This window comes from Mycteria americana, chromosome 2, assembly GCF_035582795.1.
Source record: "Mycteria americana isolate JAX WOST 10 ecotype Jacksonville Zoo and Gardens chromosome 2, USCA_MyAme_1.0, whole genome shotgun sequence".
NCBI lineage: Eukaryota > Metazoa > Chordata > Aves > Ciconiiformes > Ciconiidae > Mycteria > Mycteria americana.
This window is the reverse complement of record NC_134366.1, coordinates 48,253,478-48,278,481: the sequence shown is the minus strand read 5'-3', so window position 1 is coordinate 48,278,481 and position 25,004 is coordinate 48,253,478. Positions and strand designations below refer to the sequence as shown.

The following is a 25,004-nucleotide window of genomic DNA, read 5'->3' as shown; positions in this document are numbered from 1 at the left end:
GGCCTCAGAATAAGGCAAATTAAGCTGAAAAGAAGCAGAAAAACTTTTTCACCTAGAGATCTAAACAAGTTGGGTCGGTCTCTTTTAATGTAGATTTTGTCCTCTTTAGCCTCTTACAAGCTATCAGTGCTGTTAGTCCAAGCCTGAAGAAAGCTTTGGGTTTGTCTGCCAAGTTTTTCAGAAGCTGGCAGAAAACAAGCTAGTGTTTGCTACAATGATTCTTCCAAAGCCCTTCCTTAGGGACAAGGAAATCTTTCAGGCAATGCATACTGCCAAAGCTTCTGACATCTTCTAAAGAAGACTTTGACTAGCTATATGGACCTCAGGGGAAAAAAAAAGAATAGGTGGTAAAACAGTTTGATCTGATGGTGAAAAAAAAGCTTTGACTTGAGGAGTTGTTTCTGAAGAACAGCTTGGTTCTCTTCTGAGCCGCATAGTTGGAAAGTCTCTATAGGAGAGCATCGATGGAACTGACATTAGGGGTTTTCCTCATGGATCTCCCTGGTGAAGATAATTTGGCTCTGGATAGCATGTGAGAGTAGAGCTTCTCAGACTGAGGTATGAACCAAGTTACCCAGTACCATGGATGGGAACCACCATGAGAATGAGATGGTGGCCAGGACAGAAAATATCAAGAAACGGCTTCTCCTGTTTCCTGCATCTAACATGATTCCTCAGCCTAAAATCCCAATAGGAAGAATACGAGTCACACAACTCTGATTTTTATATTTGCTTGAATTCCCACTGTTAACGTGCAAGGCTGGGAAGGAGCATAATGAGAAAAAGCTTAGATAACATTTGAAGGAGCTAGTTCAAGAAACAGATTTCTTATCAACGCTGCAGATGATCCCAATATCGAAATGCTTAGCACTGAAGTAGAAATTTTTGCTGAGAGAATGAACTCCACTTGAAAGGTAAAGTTAAATCTCTGCTGCTATAAACTTTATAATGAATACTGATACCAAGTATAACAAATTAGAAATTGTTGTCACTGGAGTAGGCGATTTTATCATGACTTTTACTGAGAGGACAGCAGTTCAAAATGCTGGAACAGAGTGCAATGGGAATTGGAAAGAAGATGCCAGGGAAAATATTCAGGGGCTGTAGTGAAGGAAGCTGGTGACTGAATCATAAACACTATCAGGCTGTCTATAGGTTAAGCCCTGAGCCTTTTTTTTACTTAAAATAGGAGAAGACGAAGGACTCCCACCTACCATATTCAAGAACATCCATGGCTTCCTTCTGCATTCCTGTAAGGACTTCTAGCACAACTTCCTTCTCACATATAGGTACAAATACAGGTATAAAGCCCTGCACAAGAATACAGTAGAAGCTACCTAAATTGGCACTCTGATAAACAGCAATTCTCTCTACTGTCAAAGAACACATGCAGTGCAGCACACTGCAATGACTCAGTCAATGAGCACATCACACCTTGTCAAGTGACTGCCCTGCTGCAGTTGTTTGCAAGCCCATATCATGCATATGTGTCAATTAAAAATGGCTAAAAGGCCTTTCTGCTGTTAGACTCCATGTTATTTTACATGAATCTACCATTTTTTCAGAACTAATGAGTTCCTTTCATTAATGTTACTTGTAATGTGTAGGCACAATGCTTACTGTCTGAGCAATTCATGACATAAAAGAGTCTCTCTCATCCGAATCGATTGCTGTTAGCATCTGAAAATGGCACCAATCCCAAACCTTCATACTTCTGTTTCTATAGTGACTTGCCACCTAGACAGATTTCACTGCACTTCCACATTGTCTCCACTGCTCTTCTTTTCTGTTTCCTCGTAAGAACTCCAGCTACTCAGTTTCTTTAAGACAAAAAAACCACATTCTCTCTTTCCTTAGAGGCTGTCAACTGGAAGACCTCACCATAAGTCTGTGGCTTCCTGAGTAAAACTGAATAGCACAAGTTTTTAGCACAAGGATGAAGTGCAACACATCACGTGAAGTTCGCTGAGGGATGAGCAGAGCAGCTGAGGCTTCATGCATCGTCCTGCAGCCAGATGTACTTCCTTCTCGCCACTGAAAATTCCCCCACTGTGCTCTGTGTGCAAATTGGCCATGTGTAAGGCTTCGTAGGGATCTCCTTGTGTATGTGTGTGCTCAGCACTATGCTCACTCACTTATTTCTTTACACCCTAACTTCCAGGCAATTAACATACTCACTCAACTTTATATATTCAGCAAATGACAAGGTCATAGTATGTTTAGGAGAACGGGCAATAACCTGAGTAAATGTTTTGATAGACTTCTTTAAAGTAGCTATTATAGTGCACAAAAGGAGAGCTGTACTTTTATTTACCAAAAAACCCCCAAACAAACCCAAAACATACCCCCCCGCCCCCCAATTTGTTCTCTTAATGAATGTATCTTGAAGATTGTTCATGGGTATGGTCTGCTGGAAGTTCTCAAGATGCCGGTTGGGTGGGTCTTTTGGCCAGCTGACTACAGAGCCAGCTGACTGTTGTCATTCAGGAATGAAATGTCTAGGAAAGTGTTCCAAAACCAGGAAGTCTAATGCATTAAATGTGAATTACTGCAGTTAATCAGGCTTTTCATTGGCATATGAAATGCTAGTTTATAGACTAGTTTATAAACTATTCTGAAATGTGACATTTCCAAAGGATCATATAACAGCACTTCCAAATTTTTCAGCATTTAACCACCACTACGTGCTTATCCTATCAGAACCAACAAACTGTGAAAACCATGAAACAGCACTGGAAAAAAAAAAAAAGAAAGAAGTGATTTAATCATACCTCAGCCCTAAAAGCAATGACCATGAAGTTCAAATAGTTAAGGTTTATCCTGCTACCATGAGAACACAAGGTGAAGGCTGTAAGATTAGTGGGCATTTTGACTAAACAACCTCACCTTGCAACTAGTTGGCACAACATGATGCATTTTTTTATTTTTTAAGTTCTTTCCATGAAAAGGGAAGGGAAAGCAATCAGAGTGGCAGGCTGTGAGACCTGCTGACTGGTTGCACAATAAAGGCTAAGCCATGAAGTGAAACCCTAGGAGCTGCTGCATCTTGAAATATCATAAAACTGAACAACTTCTATCTGGGGTAAATCTGATTGGTATTTCCCTTGAACACACAGTGCATTTGGCACTGCAGTTTGTTTTGAACAGTGATTGGCATCAATGCTGTTGTGGTTGCGTTCATTTTCGTTAGGGAATTCGCTTAAATAACTACTAGTATTAACCGTTTGAACTTATTTGTATTCTGATAGCATCCACCATATTGTTGGCACTGTCCACCCACACAAGAGAAAACTGCCCTTTTTTAAAGAGTTTACAATCTGAGATCAGTTGAATGTTGCAACGCTGAAAAGAAAATTTGAGTTCAGAAATAATACATAGCATTATGATTATCTGATCAGTACCTAAATTAGGGTGCAATAAATCTTGGAAGGCCAGAAATTACTGAATCAAGATAAAAGCTCAAGATACATTAACCAGTACATTCTAAAAAGGAAGCACAGGTCTTTGTTTTATTAAGACACTGAAATCTTTATTAATAAAGCTGGGTTTCAATGATGCTGAAAGCAATTAGACAATGAGTTTCAAAGGGAGCTGAACATGTAAATTCCTCTGTCTCATTTGAAAATCCTAGCCAACAGCAGCAATCATGTTTGGTTTAAATCATCATATCATCATGGGAAACAAATTCATTAGTCTTTCGTTCCAGGCAAGAATGAAGTGCGGGTGAGGGAGCAAGTATGGTGGGAACGTGGATGTCTGCAAGTGATTTATGGGTATGTGCTGAGCTAATAAAGAAAGCCAAGTTCAGAACGACACTGACAGCAGTGAAGGCAAACTAGATCCTGGAAGGATGACAGTGATTGTGCAGATTATGAGAAAACAATCAGAAGTGACAGTCAACCTTCATCCTCTGTGGAGGCAAGTAGGCATCCAGTCTGTAAAGAATACCTTTACCATCCACTTTTTTTTGCTGAAGGGATTTTTTGGGATGGCGAAACAACACATGGTTTTCTTTGCTGTGTTCTGCAGTTTTTCAAATCCATCCTCTTTGTCTGAATATTGGTAAAACATAAATGTGCTACTTACTCCCTCATGCGTTTCAGTTTCGTCTCAGCCATAGTGCTGTTGAGAGCTCTGAATCCCTGGGGCGCTGCTGGAGACACTCTGGTGACGGTCCCCGAGCCTACAAATCAATGCACAGACACATAACCTTATTCACCTTCATCCCCTGAGCTCTGTTGCGGAGTCAAGGGCAGCCAGAAGGAGGAAGACTATTCCTGTTTCTCACAAGGTAGTGCCACATTAATTAAAGATGAATTAGATTATTAAATGCACATTAAGGACAACTCCTTTCTGAGGAACAAGTAGGTTTATAGCTTAAAGGCACCAGAATTGTAACAACAATTTTCCTTCTGTGTAGCGTACAGGGAATTACATTACAACAGAAAGAACAGTCACTTGAGTAAGTTCTGGGACAGATAAATATTCAACAAAATGAAATTTGCTTAGACAATATATATTTTCCTCCATTGTTCTTGCACTTATTTATAAGAGCAAGAACTTTCTTCCTAACAGGCAAGTCTCTCCTTTAGCTTGATCATTACTGTAAACTGAGAGTATTTAACTTATAATATCACTTTCCCCTTCAGGTGAAGGTACTCTTTCTATGTGTATGTGTATAAATATAAAAAAACATATCTGTATATGTAAATACATATCTATATGAGAAATATACATATTCATATACACACATGCACACTCTTTCTGCTTACAGGCCTCATGGGCTGTTGCAATATTTAAGGACCTAATGCTCACAGACCGCTGGAGTACTCATCCACAGGAACACAGAGGCGTTGAATCACAGAGGACTGTCAGGATTGGCAGCTCAAATATCCTGCAATTTCATGTTGCCATGCCATCACACAAGTCCCTGCTTAACCTAAGGAATTTATTTATTTATTGCCCCTACTGCTCCCATTGGAAGACAATTCCAGAGCCTCACTGTGACCTAGCGGCTAAAATCTCTCCTCTAATTTCCAATAAAAGTTCTTTATTGGCCAGTTCCCGCTCATTTTTCTCCTGTGCCAGTCCTTTCCTTGGGCTTACTCAGTTCTTCTCTTCCCTTTTGCATACCCCTTTCATTTGTTTATAATTGGAAAAAAAGATCCTACTTCAGCTTTCAGTTTGCTAAGCCAAACAAAGCAGCTATTTTAATTTCTTCTTGCAAAATATTTGGCATTAGGATTTCACTGCCCAAAAGAGGAGAACATATGCCATGGTGGAACTACATCCTGTGTAAATGTGTGGGCTGTGGCGCACAGCACCCAAGTTCTGAACAGACACGGCAGGGCTCTGCATAGGATACGAACAAGCCAAAAGTCACACCAACACGTTAACACGATGCCTTGTCTAACTGAACACACTTTCCCCTCCTAGCAGGGGTTTTTACCTTGGACTCAGCTGGGGTTTAGTCTGGATTGCATTAGTCTGGATTGCATATGTTGGTCACATACAGCCAGAGGGAGCTCGCAGCTACCTTCCCGCTATGAGCAGTATAGACAGCCCAGAGAGTACTGAATGCTTCCCTGGAACGCATAATCATGGCCTTCCCAGGAGTTACGCTCCTATGTCTTACATGATTCTAGATCCTGATCACATAAGGTTGAATACTGAGATTAAAACTTTCTATTGTGAGGGATCCTACTGAATCGTTCACAGTAAGCGTCTGCTGGATTCAGAGCTTTGCTGGATTCAAAAGATAGGAAGCAGGCATGGAGAGAAACCACAGAAGAAACGGATTCCCGACTCTGTTATCTGGCTATGGACGAATGATTTGACTTTTTAAAACATTTTCCTAACTTCTCTTTACACCTAATGGCCAACAGTTGTCTGGTGCCCAAGTATTACAACTGAGGTATAGTTAACATAGTTTAAAAGATGAAAAATGACAAGCTCGGTTCTTACTAGCAACCGATAACTTCACCCATCGATGCAAAAAGCATTTCCTGATCATTTACTGTTAAACACTACATGTGCATATCCATACATTTTTACATGGGGTCTGTAAGCATTCAATTACTTTAGCAGCACTGGAAAATTCACTGTCCTCAGGGTGGCCCCAATGAAACCCCAAGCACTGTGCAAAGCAATGCTCGTGACTTAACTGGGTGGCACGCTCCTCTTTGAGTTGGTGTAGAATTAAGGTCCAGATGTGTGTCTTTGGGCTTCAAAAGCAATTAAAAATTGACACCCTGAGTACTAGTGGTCTAAGGAAAATATAATCTTTGCATTCTCTTAAGAAAGAGTACATTTAACCACAGGCCTCAGCTAAATTCTTGTATAACTAATACAGGATATATCACTGTAGTAAGAGCTCAGTACACTCTTTCTGCTTAGTGGGTTCAATCTATTTATTGCTACAATATCTCCTTCTCCTCCAACATTTCATTATTAAAGACATCCTTCTTGTTTTCTCTGGGATTTCAGGCTAAATAATTTGTACTTTGTGTACTCTCCACACTGGCAGTTGGCCAAGCAAAACTTCTTCTCTACACACAAACTAATATCTATCTTCCTCTCCATTAAATATGATTTTCTGGGTACTATGAGGCAGCTGCAAGGACTACAGATTGTAGGATGCTGCAAGGGTGTAGTATGTCATAAAAAATGAGTTCTCAGTGAAAACTGGTACGAGCTTTTCACATTGCTGCTACAACAAGCCTCAAAAAGTTTTCCTGGGGTGATTCATAACCCACTCCAACGTCTATATCAGAGGTATTTTCCTAGAAGCAGTTACTTGATTAATAATATATTTTGCACCCAGCTTTGAGCAGTTTGCCTAACTATACATCAACACAGAACAAGGAACTATGCTTCTTCAAAAAGTGGCCAGATAACTATTTGCATTTTTTATGCAATATATCATTCTTGATTCATTAAACAAAATCAAATGAAACAACAAGAGCACTGACTTTTCAAAACCAGGTATCGTGGCTTTCTCAATGTATTTCAAAGACAAATACTCTCCCAGCATCTAGCCCAGTACTGCAGAGAACATAGGGCAAAAGGGCAAAAGATCTTTGTCCTCTCAGGTCATGGAGCACCAGTTTGGGGCTCCCACTGCATCCTTCCTACTCTGTCAGAGGGAAGATGAAAGGATCTGTAGGGAAACAAATCCTCTGGTTGACATTTATTCACAGGTACTTACATTTAAAATGGGTGATTATGATTATCTGGTGAGACTTTTCACACATTATGGCCCAAAGGCATTCCTACCGACATTTCTGCTAACAACCCAATAACTGGTGATAGACATCTACTGCATCTCATGGTAAGCCATTATGTGTTGTGAAGCGATTATCTCCACTGAAACATAGACTTCTGTTTGGATTTCGGATTTTTCTTCAGCTTTCACTGCTACATATGACATCCTGCAATGCCTTTTTCTACAAGATTAAAAAGCTCTTCCGAATCAGATGTCTTTTCCTGAGTTTACAAACAATACAAAGTGACCCAACTGCCTCTAACTTTGTCCTCCTTTAAGCTAAGCAGATTTAGCAAATTGTAAAATCAGTTTTTCAAACTTCCTTTCATTTTGCAGTTCTTTTCTGGGATCTTCCCAATTTTTCAAACTTTATCAGCATGGACTATCTTATCTCAAATATACTCCACATGGAGATGTATAGCCAACCCAAAATGAACCTTGTACCACACTAAAGCACTGGTATTCACAGTGACTCAGTGGGAACTCCTGAGGAGAAAACTCAGTTACTTCAAAAGTAACTGAGTTTTCCCAGAAAGTAACCCTTCAGTAAGTACCCTTTTACCTCAGTATAAGCTGAGATTTATACTAAAGAAAGTCCACTGTGGAAAAACAACGTATATTTATTGCATCCTTTTTATCACAGACCTTGCTGACATAAAAATGTTCTATTTTATTCTACTCAGATGTTCTCTAACATCTGCTTGAAATGGCACAGAATTTTTTCACAATACCTTTAACAATGAAAGACACTACAAGAAATTCTGGCCAGGCCAGATTTCTGTATCTGCCCTACTATTGCCATGAAATCCATACTGTTTTCAGGAGCAGCTCTTATAATGATGTTGTAGCTCTGTAGCTCAGTAATATGGTATTGCCACTGCTAGTACCAGGCCACATGCTTGGACCTGAGTTTGCAAGGCTTCAGGCTTTGTCTGAATTTGTCTTGACCTGCCAGGAACTTTGATTTAATTGCTTAAGATGTAACAGCAGTTCTTCTAATAACCAGGTAGTTCTGGCTATTTTGTTTTATTTCCACTTATTTTTGTGGACCCACATTTTTAGATGGATAGTAGTATTCTGTGTAGAATGACATATTTATAACTAACTCAATTAAATTAATGTAGAGAAATACAGGCCTGGTACAACAGCAGATGCCTTGAAAAGTGGGGACAAAGGATGAGGTGTAAAGGACTACGGTCATGGGATGACAAGACGTGAGGCACAGGCTGGCACTGGCAATCCCATGGCTATAACCAACTAGCAGTTAAAGAAATGCAAACCTGGAATTGGACAGTTAAAGAAATGCAGACCTGAAAGTGGACATAACTAGCTTTAGGGTGAACAAAGAGGACAAGTAACTAACCTATGTAAAATGCACCATATAAAGAAAATTTTGATGTAACATGAATTTGCAGCAGAGTGAAGAAAAAGCAAGCTATAAATTAATGTTAGTGAACACATAAAAATGATCCGAACTGCAGCTTTGTAGCTTGACGTTGGAAGAACTTAATCATAGAATCATAGAATGGTTTGCGTTGGAAGGAACCTTTAAAGGTCATCTGGTCCAATCCCCCCTGTAATGAGCAGGGACATCTTCAACTAGATCAGGTTGCTCAGAGCCCCGTCCAACCTGACCTTGAATGTTTCCAGGAATGGGGCATCTACCACCTCTCTGGGCAACCTGTGCCAGTGTTTCACCACCCTCATCGTAAAAAATTCTTCCTTATATCTAGTCTGAACCTACCCTCTTTTAGTTTAAAACTGTTACCCCTTGTCCTATCGCAACAGGCCCTGCTAAAAAGTCTGTCCCCATCTTTCTTATAAGCCCCCTTTAAGTACTGGAAGGCTGCTGTAAGGTCTCCCCGCAGCCTTCTCTTCTCCAGGCTGAACAACCCCAACTCTCTCAGCCTGTCCTCGTAGGAGAGGTGCTCCAGCCCTCGGGTCATTTTTGTGGCCCTCCTCTGGACCCGCTCCAACAGGTCCATGTCCTTCTTGTGCTGAGGGCTGCAGAGCTGGACGCAGTACTCCAGGTGGGGTCTCACCAGAGCAGAGTAGAGGGGCAGAATCACCTCCCTCGACCTGCTGGCCACGCTTCTTTTGATGCAGCCCAGGATACGGTTGGCTTTCTGAGCTGTGAGCGCACCTTGTCCGCTCATGTCCAGCTTTTCATCCACCGGTACCCCCAAGTCCTTCTCTGCAGGGCTGCTCTCAATTCCTTCATCCCCCACAGCCTGTATTGATACATGGCACTTAACTTAAAACAGTAAATGTTTAAAGTGACACTGAGCATACAAAGATAAAAGGGACCCTAGCAGATTTCTCTCTTATTATCATCACATGTATTTGTTTGGAACAGATCATACAAACCTAATTACTACCTCAGCTTGGAGAAAGGCTTTAAGTTTCAGCACAGACTGGTCAGACATTTTTTAATGATTAAAGCACAATTTAATTTTTTAATATTATAATTTTAAAAGGCATCCTCTTAATACTGAAAGAAAAAGAGGAAGACAAGAGTCTCTTTAGGACTAAGATTTTTTTTAAATGTCACTGTCTGTCTTTGTCTTATACTCTGGGTTATTCCCAGAAGCTCTCAAGGGAATTCCTTTCTTTCATTAAAATAACAAAATATTGAAGCATAGAGCTAAATTTTGTCCCTATCTCCACTTCTGCAAACCCACTGCGGACAATGATGCTGCAAATGCATAAATGAGTGCAGAATTTGAAGACTGTGGGATCTCTGTTAGTGTGAAGACAAACTGGACGTGAACATTCCTTCCTGCAGTCCTAAGGATCTCCCTGACACAGGACCCAGAAGGTGACCAGACATGATTCAGTGGCTACAAGACTGTGACTGCCACAGCTTTGATTACTCCCTTTTTGATTACTTTTTGATTACTTTGATTACTTTGATTTTTCTTCTTTGGTTTTGTCTTCCCATCAGTCCATGCTTACAAGCAGGGGTGAAACAGCTCAGCACTGGAGGAACCTCTACAAGGAGGATTTCCCAGGCTTCCCCTAGATTCTCATGTCAGAGCCACAAGATAATACTGAGTCAGGTTTATCCCAACTGAATGAGTGTAAATGAGGCAGCTAAACAAGACCGCGGTTCCCATGGGAGCCTTTGGGAACTCGGCTTTCATGCTTTCATGCAACCCACATGCAGGCTGCTGCTGGCACAGTTCAACCCAGTGGTCTTCAAGGACAGTGACTACACCAGCCTCAATAAACAGCCTTCTTTCATTTAAGTTTTCTTTTTAGCTTTTAAGTAGAACACAAGAAACCAGGCTTTGAAACTCTAAATTTATAGAGAGAACTTGCAGGAGATTTTAGGATTAAATTCCAAACTTAAATTCTCAGTGATTTTTCTGTGCCTGTAATGAGATACTGTAAAATAAAATAAATATTATCCAAACCTGGACATAACTTAAAAACATTTTCAAAATATTTTAATTAATTTTCTCTTATTGTTACCAGTACTAGGAACTATAAAACAACCTACATATCCTTAAATATTTTCCTCTGGAGAAAAGATGGCAGAAGCCAAGTTTTTAAAAGCTTTTGTTATAACATTCCACACTTCTGACCATCATGCTTTATGGCTCTATTATTTTCAACAAAAGCATTTAACTGTGTATGCCTTTTCTTTTGGCATATTTATACTTCTCTGCAGTAGATTAAGGAAGCAAGTTTCAAGAAGAACCCATTTTTTGAGTTATTTTGTTGCAAAATGGAAATAATTGGACTGTGATGAATACAGACTGCTAATAACCGCTTCTATTACATTTAAAGAAGAGATATCATCTTACCCAATGAGCTACTATTCAGGACACTCTCCAAATACTTGACCATTGCCTCAATATCACTGTCCTGTGGATGAATGAAATAAGGAATAGCATTAGTGTGAGCACAAACTTAAATATAAACACTATGTACCAGAGGTATGATCCCACAAACATAAAGGATATCACTTACACCAATGAGTGTCAACATTAGACTACAAAGAGTCTACATTGCTCGGGACTTTTTCTATCTTTTCTTCTCCTAAAACACCAGGCTTGGGAATGATGTTATATACAAACAATTATTTACATCAGATTCCTTGCAGAACACAAGTGTGTAGAACAACTGTGCATGGAGTTTAAAGAAGATATGTTTACTGTGGAGGGTGGTGTGCAATATCTGAAAATACACCAGCATTTTATCATCGGTTAGTCCTGGAATATCTGAAACAGTATTACATTGAAAAAAGCAAGTATGTACTTCTTAACTATGCCAAAACTTCTTATGCATATGATAGCTGCCCACTGCAAGTTAATACTTATGTTTCATGTGATTGCGTCTACTTATGTATCTAGTAACAATGACTAACTGAAAAAATTTGAATTAAGCGGAGATTTCAGCACTTTTCTATTTCAAGTATTCTGTTACCAGACAGATGATTAACAGTTTTGCCATGATACCTTTCATAAGAAATGCTGTTTGTTTACACAGATGAAATTTAAAGATCTGGCCATTAAGCAATGATTGTGCTCCAGGAATTAGATCACAATTTTATTAAAGTCCAAGAGAAACTTGGACTCTGAGTTTCTAGAAGCTACTGCCACATCACATTTGACAACATGGCATTTCTTGACTATTTAAAACTGAAAGTCAAAATCTTGACCTTGCTGAAAAATCTGCCAAAAATCTGTATTTCAAAAAAATATTGAGAAGCCTATGGTTTTAAAATTTGAAACACTGGAATAAAAAGAAACAATATTGTCCGTTGTAGAAGCTGAGGTCAATCTGCTTTATATTTCTCTGTGATCTTACTCAAAACACTCATTCTAAGTTTCTCAAACTGAGGAACTGCCAGTATACCTTAACAGGAGAACAGTAATTGTTGGCAATGACTGTTCGCTGGTTAGTGACCTTTCAGCGCACGTGAGAGCTGTTATGGATGAGCATGATCTAACTTCTTATCACCCTAAGTTGTTTCACAGGCTTATATTTGAAACAGGCTCTGCTATTTTAGCTGAGGTTTGCAAGATGGGAATCAGCTTCTTGGTTGGCCATTTCGACAGATAACCCAAAGGCTCATAGGTCTGAAGGAGCCTCTTTGCCCTTTTGGAGCAGCCTGCGGGGTCCTGGCTGGATAAAGTCAGCACCAGGTTTTCCAGTTCTGCAGCCCATCCAAAGTGCCTGAGTTACCTCAGATGACCAAGTTAATCTGAACCTGTTTAACTGGGGCTTTTGCCAGTTAGCAGTAAAGTGCCCAGGAAGTGCTACAGAACGCATTACATTTATATATACAATATATATTGAATATTGAATTGAGACAGACTTAATATTATGGATACAACTTCTCTGTATTTGTAAAAAAAAAGATTAAGTGAACCTTTAGGACTTCATTAAAAAGTTATTAAATATTTTTAATTCAAAACTAAAATTTGATCTTAATTTTCTGCTAATATAAACTTGTAATTATTTTTATTTTCGTTATCACTAACAGTTAACTGCAAATCTATAGACAGACAGACAAAAACATGGTAAATGGCCACATACAATATTAATACAATTGCTTTAATAAAAGGTTTTTCTTTTTTAATGGGATAAAGATTGTAATTCCAACAACAGGACATCATATTTACTCCAACTATCACAACAGAGCTGATTTTTTGTCATGACGCTGTAAGGCAAAAGATACACTTTCTCCACTTTGATCACCACTGGTTTTGAAGGAAACTAGCTGGCTTAACTTGGCTATCTTGAAATAAAATTTCAATGCTGAAGAGAATGTGGTTTTCACACAGCGGTAAATAGTTGAATAAATGGTTAATCAACTTACATTGAGGTAGAAACTACCTGTGCCTTTCCTCCACTTGGGTTTAGCAACCCAAGAGGATTTTAGCTGTTTAGTTAACATGCTTACCTATTGAATTTATTTCTTTAATGTTTCTCTTTTTTGCAGAGAAAGCAAAGCCCTAAAGAATAGGCAAGGGACTCTGACAGATGCGCAGAAGAGGGGCACATTTCACATTCAGAACGAACGAACGCCTTTCTAAGGGCAACAGGCCATGTCAAGGCACCTGTTAGGAATCCAGCGGAGCACTTTTTAGGTGACAGCACACAGACCACCCACAGCCGCTGGAGCTCTGGTAATTTATGCCAGCTGATTGTCTGGTTTGACAATCTTAGAAACAACCTGGAAATTGAAAATAGGAAGCTAATGTACCACATTAGTAGACTTTGTCATAATGAAGAGGGCGAATTTGCTGTTATTGTCACTAAAAGAAAACACAAAGAACAAGGTGATAAACTGCAGTAAAAAGCATCCGTTAGCATCTCAGCTACATCAAAGCCAATGAAAGCTTCACCATGCACTAACTTTTCAAGATGAATCACAGAATTGTATAGGTTGGAAAAGACCTTTAAGATCATCAAGTCCAACCGTATGAAACCTCTCCTAAGCTTCATAATTTTAAAATTTTTTTAGAAACAGTTTCTCATTCTCTTTCATGTTTTCCCCATAATTAGAAAATAGTGTTCCTAGAAAAAAACATGTGGAAAAGAGCTATTGGCTTGAAGAGGTAGAGGTCTGGAAAAGTAATTGGCAAATTGCTGCTTGAAATCTGGCATTTTGCATTTCTGCTCCAAAAGAGAGGGACAAAGGACACTAAACTCCAATGCTACAACCAAGATGAGAGGTCCAGATGTGCTTAGGGTCTGAAATTGGTGGTTACTCCACATCTGCAACTGGACAATGTAGCTGAAAACACACAGGCTGTATTGAAAGATATCAACATGGGAAAAATAGCTGTCTCGGCTCCCATCCTAAACCTTTAAAATTATACTGTTCCAGTACCTAACTCTACCTTCTTAACTGAAGAAATGTTGCATCCCACATAAGGCCACTACTTCTCGGTCTGTCTTGACATCTGTGGGAGCCTAATATAGCTTGAATAAATAGCTCTGATCTCTTTCTACATCATGCACCCCAATGTGTTGTTCAATTAGATGACTTTTCTGACCCCATGTTACTGCACGAACATCAGAATTTTTTTAAATCATTGTTTGAAGTAATGGGGTCACCAAGGAGCACCGCCAGACGCAGCATTTCTGCACTCTCTGCACAGAAGTAACCAGTAAAGCAATCTTGGCATTGGCAAACTGAGAGATTTGCATAGATTAGGAAGGTAAATATCTTACACGTCCTTATCCCGTGTTGCAGTGGAATGATTTTTTTATTAGCACACACTTCCAAAAGCTTAATTTATGAAGGTATTTTTGAAGAAAGAGTTTAAGAGTATGAATCCCATCATAGAAATAGGAGTAGGAGTTCTGGTATTAAGTAAATGACTGCAGAAGCAAACCCCTGCTATGTACTAGCAAGATCAAATATATTTCGGTAGGATTTGAAGCTTATTATTAATACTGAGCATGATCCCACCTACCTTTGAGTGGGATTCATCTCCCATAACTGTTGACATCCAGAATGAAGATGTCCCATGCATGCTAATATAACTGTAGATCCCTTTATTATCACCAGAGAGACAGAGAGACCTCTCAGCATATTCCATCTAACTTATATCAGATGTTTACACCAAGTTGACATTATTCCCTAAAAATGCGTGCTTACTTCCCCTTACTGTACAGACTTTCCATTCAGTTAGTTCGGACATAGGTGTCCGGATTTGCACAGCTATGTTCAGTCTGCTTTGACCTCAGACTTACTGCTGAATTTTTCACTTGAGAAAGGGAAAACTGAAAATCATGCTCACTTCCCAAGAAAAAGAGAAGGTGTTTGTGTCAATACCCAGAAACACACTTCTGCTTTATCTAAGGTGCTGGGGTCAACATGAGAAAAAACAAAGATAGCCAATGAGTTTCTTTGATAGAGGAAGTCCTAAAAGGCAAATGGTCACAAGGGGTGCTTCCTAGTCAGTCTGTACAGGCCAGTTTGCAGAGGGTTAATGCTCTGTGTGCACACAGACTGCTGGTAAAGCGAAGCCTCAGGGCCATCGGGGCTGGATTCAGACAAGAGGTGCCAGTGGGACAGCTCTTCCAGCCCACGGTGACAGTGACAGTTCTTGTCATCACCAAATTCTGAGTCACTGCAAAATGAGGGAATGTCACTGCTCAGATCTGGCTGCCAACACCTAATTTATTCTGCATTATTGAGAAATCTATTTTTATCTTCTGCCCTTCGTTAATTCTAAGCAGCAGTCTGCCTGTTCAAAAACACTATTGATTGACAGTTAATGATACCGTCAATGAAAGTTGAATGAAAATTTTAAAAGGCGTGCTAAAAAGAAAAAAAAAATTATCTCAGAGTCTGATGAAAGTGAGCAATAATTTATTTTCAAGAGTATCTTGTGGTAGACTTTCTGGGCAACAGAGTGTTTGCATGTCTATGTGTTGTGGGTAAACACAGACCCAGCAAACTGAAAAAAAGCATTGTCTTAGATCATAGAATCATAGAATGCTTTGGATTGGAAGGGACCTTTACGGGTCATCTAGTCCAACACCCTGCAAGAGCAGGGACACCTTTAACTAGATCAGGTTGCTCAGAGCCTCTTCCAACCTGACCTTGAATGTTTCCAGAGATGGGGCCTCCACTACCTCTCTGGGCAACCTAGACCAGTGCCTCACCACCTTCATTGTAAAAAATTTCTTTCTTAAATCCAGTCTAAATCTGCCCTCCCTTAGTTTAAAAGATAGATATTCCACTGATTTACAATTGACTAATAATTTCTCTAGACCAGTACCGTATAAATTGATCCTGAATTTTAAAACATCCTGTGTGTTTAGTTTGAAAGCTAGGAGGACATTTCTAGATCGAATGAAGCTGTTTCTGAGTAAACTTCAAGTTTAACTGGTGAGAGAAATTCAGGACCCCCTGCTACCGTGGTAGAAGTAGAGTTCTGATTTCTCACACAAACGTTTTATTTTTGCCTTACAAACTACATCTTAAAGATGCTATTAGTTCAAAATTTTCAAAAACCAGTACAAGTTATTTATAAATTAGTGGAGAGTATTAACATACGTGGTTGATTCCCTAAAATGCAAAAGACATCACACACTGTTCTGCAAAATTTTCACATGAACTCAGAATAACATGTATGATTCTAAGCAGAATCAGACAGTACCGTTCAGAGGCACCGTACGCAATGCTTTAAGCTGGTGGCCCAGGGGAGAAATGAATTGTTCCTGAATACCTTAAGAAGATCAATTTTCTGAACTGACTTGGGCATTTAAGTTCATTGATTTCACTGAGACTTGATCACTGGAGACAAGATTCATCTCAGCTCATTCTGATCAGATCTAAATTAGGTGCCTTTTCCAATAATCTTCAACCTTCTTCACACTGCAATCCCTAAGACTTTCTTGTAGCAGCCTCACCTGATAAAGCTACTTTAAGCCTTTCAATAGTAAGTTTTCTCTTTACTGACTCTTTCTGAGATTCTTGGGAAAGTCTACAGATTTTCTGCTCAAGTGTTCCAGTTATTTACGCTCACGGTTCATCACACTGTCCTAGAAAATATGTCTAATATAGGCAGGAAGAAGTGGCAACTAGAGGTGCCTATCTGTCCCCAGGAATTAGAGCTGGAACTTAGATCTTATGCTTGAAGTATACTTTCAGCTTTAACTTAATTTACCCACAGCTAAGATGTGAGAACCCCGCTCTGAGTGTTTTACAGTCACAAGGAAGTTTACTGACAACAATCCACCTTATGGCATTCATGGGAGTGGTATCCTTAATCTTGAAGGAATGCAAGAATCTTTCTCATCAATGTCTCAGAGGAATTACATATGCATACACATATCATTAATTCATGATATTGACATACACACACATTCCTAACAAAACCAAATTTCAGTAATGTCAGTAGGACAAAATCTTGGCAGGAGCTTAATTTTCCCATGAGCATCAAGTGTATGCTGTTTTCCCAAAGGTCACATATACCTGGTGATTTGTCTTAGAGACTGTCTGTGATGCTTCCACATCCTCCTCCTCTTCACTACCTTCTGAACAGGACTCAAACTCATCATTATAATATTCTTCTGCAATTGCTGGGTCTTCAGGGATCTCTAAAGGCAATTATGAGTTTAAAGTATATAGACAGACAGTATGCATGATGTTAAAAAGATAAAATGGATTTTATACCACCCATGTTATGTCACTAGCAATGCATTCTGTAATTGAAATCAAGGGATAGGTTCTCAGATTAAAGTGTTCATCTTTGATGACATGATAAGCAGTGTTAAAGCCATCTCTGGCAATAGGTCAGATCCTCATCATATGTAAATTAATGACGTCAAAGGATCTATATTGATTTTGGCCTGAAATCACTGAACCGTACAATAATTCAGGCCGGAAGGGACCTCATGGGATCATCTAGTCAAAGCAGGGTCAGCTTTGAACTGAATCCAGCTTTCATGAGCTGAAATTATACCCCAGCTTGGTTTTCTCTAACACACGTAACCTGTGGCGAATACAACTGCTAAGCTAAAATGGAAAATAATATATACCGGCCACATGTTTAAAAGATAAAAGAAATAAAATCTATGCCTTTTCCGAACTTTCCTGAAGCAAAAGCATAACAAAATAAAAGAAACTGGTGTAAAGTCAAGCTGCGCATACTTGGGTGTCATGCTCTCTCAATTTGTACTATCACAAGTTTTAGTAATAGCAGTGAGTGCAATATTAATATAGCAAATGAGTCTATGAAGTACAATAATTGTTATTAAAGCTCAACATATTCGTCACAGCATGAAAAACACCCCAGCCACTCTGCTCCAGGTGAAATCCTTTAGCATCCCAGACTCCGTAAGTAAGGAGTTAGTGAAACAGCTCGAGGCCTGATTGCACCTGCTTCAGCAAGCTGTCCTTTCTCAGCAGAAGCACCTAAGCAGATGTTGAATTTTAAGCAGATGCTGGACTGTGGTGACTATTTGAATAAAAAGCAGAATCTCCACTTTTCTAGACAGAAAGCTGCAAGGCAAAGAGTTGCCCACGGGAGACACGGGTCAGCAGCAGAAGACAAGGGAGCCCAGCTCACCAGCCATCCCATCGGTAGCCCTAAGCATTCACGGAAAGAGGTACTCCAGCAGAGCTAGACCCATGCTTTGTTTTTAGGCAGTCCCTTGCTGACTTATCAAGATAAGTTACACCAAGCCCAGGAACAATATTTTTATGCTAACAGTTTTCAAAAAGAAAATGTTTGGTATCCGTCTTTGCCTGGTATTATTACAAGAATTGTTAGTTGAAGACAAAAACAGCTTAATATTCAGCTGTCATAAATCACCATTGTCCTAACAGCTAATGCTGATTTCCACTCTTCCCTCCAATTAAGTCTACCACTTTAAAGAATTATAAACTAACTTATCTTAAATATTACTGCATTGAAATAAATTAAATTCCAATAATATGCCATTATAAATTCTTAATAGATTTTTTTTTTACTTGTTTCTCATGGATAAAAAACACAAAAGGATTTAAACACGGGAATACAATTAAAATCCATTAAAATACATTGGAGTTTGGACAGGAGGAATAATTCTAATAACTCACAAAATTTATTTATCTGCAGCACTAAGTGGTTGAAGCTCTCCTCTTGAGATATTATCTCTACTATCTACTGTCTCCAGAGTATTTTTAAAAATACTTCCTTTTTTGTAAACTTGATTTACCTCCAAAATGCTGACACATTTTCACTCACGTTTCTCTGTTTTAAGATATTTATGGATGCTGTGTAACAGCACCATGCTCCACTGCGACAATTTCTAATCCTTCCTTTTTCTATTTTTCACTTTTCTCAGTTTAAAAAAAGAGGATCACTACATGGGCTTCCAGGAGAAGAACCCCCCCAACCCAAAAAATTTTTCCCACAAAAGAATTTATTATTGTGTTTATTTGTTTGAGTTCTACAAAGTGCCATTTGACAGAAAAGCCAAACACTGCATTTTTAAAAAAACCCTTAAATATCATTCCTTTTTAGCATGGGAAGAACACTACTAAATGAAGATACATCTCCTTTTCCAGATGGAGTGAATATTAATTTTTCTTTCTTGCAGAAAGGCTGTCATTCCTGTGATTAGTATAATTTTATTAGGTTCATCTGCATTCTACCTATGTGTATATATGCATTCAAATACCTATGAACCAGCCTATTTATTATGTTATAATGCAAACATTGGACTATGCTAGTGTTTTCCAAGTCATCTTCTCCTCCCACATTCTGTATTTGTTTACTGTTGTATGAAAAAACACAATCCTCCCCTTCCCAACAAAACACGGTATCAAAATCACTCTTTTTACTCATAAATGTAGCTTCAAAATGTCTGCTCTGGCTACAGTAAAGCTCTCTAACTTGTGGGTAGCCCAGGACCAGCCAAAACTGCTGGAGCCTCTGAACTATGTGGTGGGGCTGGCACTGCCTGATTCCCACTTCCATGCCAGCTTTTGCATCCTTGTCAGAATTGCTCGCTTTACCATTTGTGAAATCGTTTTGACAGCTGTTCATATACGGCCAGTTAATCCAAGCTCAGTAATGCAATTTTAAACGCTAGTTCAGACACTAGAGATGTTCCAGGGTATAGAAGTTTACTGGCCCTGATTCAGAAACTATTCCAAGTGATATTTCTGAAAGAAGACAGCATGTCCAGTGGATGGGAACTTGGGATTTAGCTAATACAAGTCTTTAAAACTTCCTGGGTTTATGACAAGCATCTTTAAAGAATGCACCTTCAAAAACATCAACGTATTCATTTAGACTATACGGTTCCATATAACAGTTACTTGAGTCCTACTAAGTAGAGCCAACTCCCAGTCATCCATGTGCGTGATGCAGAGGCACATCTCTGGTTCTCTGCTGAATTAATCTGAGTACAGAACAGCTTGTTTAGTTGAGACCCAGGGTCAGCCTAATTTCAAGAACACATAAGCTGGCTTTAGCACAGCAGATATCATAAATCAACGTAGCGAGCTGTACCCATGCTGGCCTAGTAAAGTCTAAGTGCAGATAACCTGAGCAAGCTGGTATTTTCAGCTCAGGGCAGGCACTGTCAGGGGAGGTTGGGCCCCACAGGTTTCCATTTCCATGTCTGCAGTCCATCCTCCGTTTGCTACCTGAGCTTTCCCATGATCCTGGATATTTCGCACACACCCCCAATTTCCACTAACCAGGTAGCAAAAGGCCGGTTACTGCCACCATCCCTGAACATTACCGATGCAGTTGCACACCTCAGCAATGTAGCACAGAAGAAAACTCCTTGGTACATTCTTTCAGACAAGTAGTTTTAATAAAAATGCTGATCTTTGGGCTAGGTCTGTTTGACTTTTGTTTACACACTTTTGCAGAGCCTAGCATAAACTCCAAGGCCAGGACCTTGACCCTGTCCTTTGTTCTGACATAAAATAGAAATTAAGCCTATTTGTGCCTGGAAGGTACTTGGGTAAAAAAGTCATGCTAGTGTGGTGAACATCAAGTCTATAGTGTCGAAAGCAGAGACAAAACCGCTGCTGCAGAACTCAGGGTACCCTGCCTCTTCGTTTCGACTGCTGGACTGGGAGAAGAACAGCGTCACATTTAGGAAGGTCCTGACACCGTCTGCAGCCCGTTGGACCCCCTTGCTCACACAGCACTCCTGACCTGCCCCAGCACAGCGAGTGCAAATCGCCCCGTTCCTTGCCTGCGACAAAGTCACCCTGTGCAGCATGCACGTAGCAGGCAGGGACTCTGCTTTCCCCGCAGACCCTTGGGAAAGAAAGGTGATGGTAACATCCCATATAAAGGTTTCCAACACTGTGCCAGCTGGTAAAACGTGCAGCCTGATGGCTGCGACACCGCTGTAATATAGTTGTCCCTCAGATGCCTGTTTTCCCTCTGACACAGCACACTTATATGCTTCATATGGAGCACAAAGGAAGGTGTCTATGGCTGCTTCTGGCCCTCATGCCCCCTGATCTGTCAGCTGATCTCTGAAAATACATTACATTTTATCTAGCTGTGCGTATTGCACTAAGGCCAGTCACCGTACCTTTTATTTGCTTACGAAGCACTTCATTCAGAACAAACTCAGCTATTGCTTATGTATTGCTGGGCGGGTTAGGTATAGCGTTGAGACACTTGATATTTGCTATTAGATATCCAAAAGAAAACGAGCTCTGAATAATAACATTCTCTTTAGATTTCTTTCTATATATTACCATGACACTAATAGTGGAAGGAAGGGTAAAAACCCATTATCTAAAAAAATCATAAAAGCACACTTATTTCCCAAGAAGACAAGCTATGCAGAAAACAAAGGAATGCGATACTTGTAATATTTTGCTTAACTCCACCAAGAGCTTGTTCCAGGTAGCATGGTAACTTGGCAACAACAACAGTTTTCTCCAAAGAGATGAAAATACTTTGATAAATATCTTTAATTTTCTCTTGCCTTGAAGTCATAATTGGTGCATTGACGCAGCATTCTCACATTCCAGTGCATGCAGAAGACAGTAAGTAAGGCCCCTTTTATTTAAAAAAAGGAGAAAGAAAAAGAAAACAGAACGGTATAACATATGAGCATTTTCACCACTTGTATTCACAGTAACAAAGTCACACTTGGCTCTTAAGGACTATTGTACTTTTTTAATCCCAAGGCTTCATTGCATCTCTGGAAAAAGGCAGATTTTCTCAGCTGTCACTTTCCCATCTTAAGGAAAAAAGTTGTTACAATTTCACGTAGCTACACTCCTCAGTCCGCGCAGTCCTACAGACAGCAAAGCGAGGAGCAAAGCATTCGACTGCTCTGACAAACAGGTACTGTCAGGAGGTACGATGCACTCTTACCGTTACAGCGACATGAACCAACACCCTGAAAAGCAGTGCTATATAGCAGCTGTTATGGGCTACCACATCTCTGCTACCACACACCGCCACAGAGAGCTCGAAAAATTGAGAAGGGGAGGCAGGACACAGACACTTGCGCTGCCCCCCTTGCAAGGCTTTGTACACCAGCCTCGCTGGGGACCGAGGCAAGAGCAGAGAAAAGCATTCCTCTGCCTTCTGCATTGCACTGGGCTGCTAGACAGCCCACCGGCAGGGCCACACCAATAACGCAGAGGTGCCTCTGGTCCTTTCTTTTCTGTGGAAACTCATCAGAAACTCCGCTTTGATCCCATCTGAGCAGGCGTTAGCTACCGGAGCACATGCCACAGCAGCCCCCAAGCTGGGCAGGGGGCTGGAGCGTCTGTGCAGGGAGCGGCTGGGAGACTGGGGTCCATACAGCCCTAAGAAGGGAAGGTAAAGGGGAAACCTTATTGCTCTCTATGACTACGTGCTCCGAGGATAAAAGGAAGATGGAGCCAGACTCTTCTCAGAGGTGCACGGTAATAGGACAAGAGGCAACGAACACCAGCTGGAACATCATAAATTCCAATTTGCCATTAGGAAATAAACTTTTACAATGAGAGTGACGTAATACTGGAACAGGGCTTAAAGAAGCTGTGGGAGCTCAATCCTTGGAGGTGTTCAAGACTTGACCAGGCACAGTCCTGAGCAACCTGATCTGATCAGACCTGCTTTGAGCCAGGGATTGGACTATAGACTGCCAGAGATCCCTTCCAACCTGAATTATTTTATGATTCTATGGTTACATGATGCTCCACAAACAAACTGTTTAGAACTACACCAGATCTATTTGTGTGTGTGCACATATTTAATGTACACACTCACAAGCTAAGCAGAAGCTTGCCTGTTTCTGTATGCCCCTGCAACGTGTGCACATTCTCACAAATCACTGGCAAAAGGCGATGGTGAAACAGGGCTGGCCAGCACTCTTCAGTGCATCAGTTATGACTGAGGGAGCAAACGGAAAGGGATTTCTCCCTTTAAGGGAGAAAACAGAAAGAGCTGAAGCGTTGTCACTAGGAGAGAGGTTTGAAACGTAGAGATATGTTTCTGAGCTACATAATCCTGAAAGAGAAATTCTACCGCAAAGGGGAGCAAGGGCTCTGCACCCCTCTGAAGTTCAGGTCAATACTCATACGATTAGGAAAAATAAGATAACTCCATTATTATAATTTAAGCTCACTCAGATTGGTTTGTTTTTTTTTTTTCCAGTGCAAGACAAAAAACTTCAACTTTAAAAGTTTCCATCAAAGAGAATCGCCATCCTTTGGTCAGCTATAGACGAGATATGCATTATTAAGCTCTGAAGCTTCATTGTTCAGAAAGTCAGTGGAAGCTTTTGTCCAGCTCTTCTAAACTAGGCTGAAAAAGACTCTCAGAAAATGTGTTGTTTAAGAAATGAACTAAGGGATGTAACAGGACTTTCATGCCCATGAAAGTCTTGTACGATCCTTTTGGATAAGCACAAAAGGACTATGAAGTCATTAAAAGAATTACCTTCTGACATGGCTGCGTACAGCACAGACGTAAAGTAAAAGGGGTTGTTCTAAATGAGAACTAGAAATATAGCCAAAGCTAAACATTAATATTTTATAATTCTCCTTTTAGCATTTTAAAAAGGAAAAAAGCTTCAATTCACTTGTGGGCTTCACTGAGTGATGATTTACCTATTGTGAAATGTGTAGGAAAAACAGAGATAAAGAGGATGTAAATCAGAGTAGCTTTATGGGGCTCTTCTACTACTTGATGATAGAAATGAAGGAGTTTGTTCAAAATGTTTTTCCAAGGAAAAATTACTCTTTTTTTAAGCAAAATGAAATTTCTGAGAAAAATGTTTTATTTGAAGGACACAGTTCTCTTCCCCAAACCTTCCACCTCCCAGTATTTTATTGGTATGTAGAGAGGCAAAGCACGAGAGGAAAAAAAGAGTTGCTGAAAGGGGTTGTTAACAAAAATGAACAGCAAGAAGGAACACTTTCATCACATTTTTTCCCTAATTTGCTGAGTGGTTTTGGTTTTTTTTTCCTTCTGATTTTCTAATTGTCGTGTATACAGAAATGAGAGCTCTGGTAGGCAGTGACAATGAAGATGATGCCAGGCTGCCTTTCAAGCACAGTTTAAAGTTGGGCAAATCTGAAAATTTTCCAAATATTCAGAAATCCTTGATGGATGAATGAAGAGAAAGAACAATATAGCGATGTAGTCAGTAACAGGGAGCACTTAGTGAGTCTTGGAAGCCATTTCCTTTATGCACAAAGAGGCCCTATTATTGTAAACGTTGCCCTATTGTTTGCACGGTTTCCAGCAGGAACAGAGCAAGAGCTGTAAATTAAAGGAAAAATGACCATGAAGCTACCTTATAACATCAATTTAAAACTACCTTAGTCCTTGAGTTATTTTAAACTTTTTTGATCAGTCAAAGCATACTTTTGAATAAAAACTCAGTTTTCCTGCTGAATCTGGCAGAGGTGGCCTGATATTTTCCCTTTCAATACGATGACAGCGTTGGGAAGGAAAGACCCCACGTGTTAATACAAAAAACTGCCCCTTAAGACAGTCATTTCCTTCTCCCTGAGATTCAGTTCAAGAATGCCATTTTCAAGACATAAATTGGGGATGTTTTCACAACCAGAACTTACTGAAGGAGGAGAAGACAAATGGGAACAGTTCAGATCCAAACTTGGTGTAAGCAGCTGTGCGCATGAGAGTCTGGATGTAGCAAAGATGTAAAATACCTTTAATTTCGATATAAGCAGTAATATAAGTTATATGTTGGACAAGTACAAAACCCAAGTAAATTATTGCAACCAAGCAAGTCTAGGAAAAAAGTATTGAGACCTTAAACACCTAGATGAAAT

At 39.9% G+C, this 25,004-nt stretch overlaps 1 protein-coding gene across 6 annotated transcripts in view; it reads right to left on the bottom strand.

Annotated features, from left to right (window-relative positions):
- NEK11 (NIMA related kinase 11) overlaps positions 1–25,004 on the bottom strand; it is a 100,282-nt gene that overhangs the window by 14,605 nt on the left and 60,673 nt on the right. For 4 of the 6 annotated variants that reach the window (XM_075493280.1, XM_075493281.1, XM_075493286.1 and 1 more), the window contains 3 exons: positions 17,214–17,338; positions 11,074–11,134; positions 4,087–4,183 (listed from right to left, as the gene is read on the bottom strand). In XM_075493280.1, coding sequence (XP_075349395.1) covers positions 4,087–4,183; positions 11,074–11,134; positions 17,214–17,338 — 283 coding nt within the window. The remainder of the gene's footprint in view (positions 1–4,086; positions 4,184–11,073; positions 11,135–17,213; positions 17,339–25,004) is intronic. The other 2 variants (XM_075493285.1, XM_075493282.1) reach the window with 2 other exon arrangements.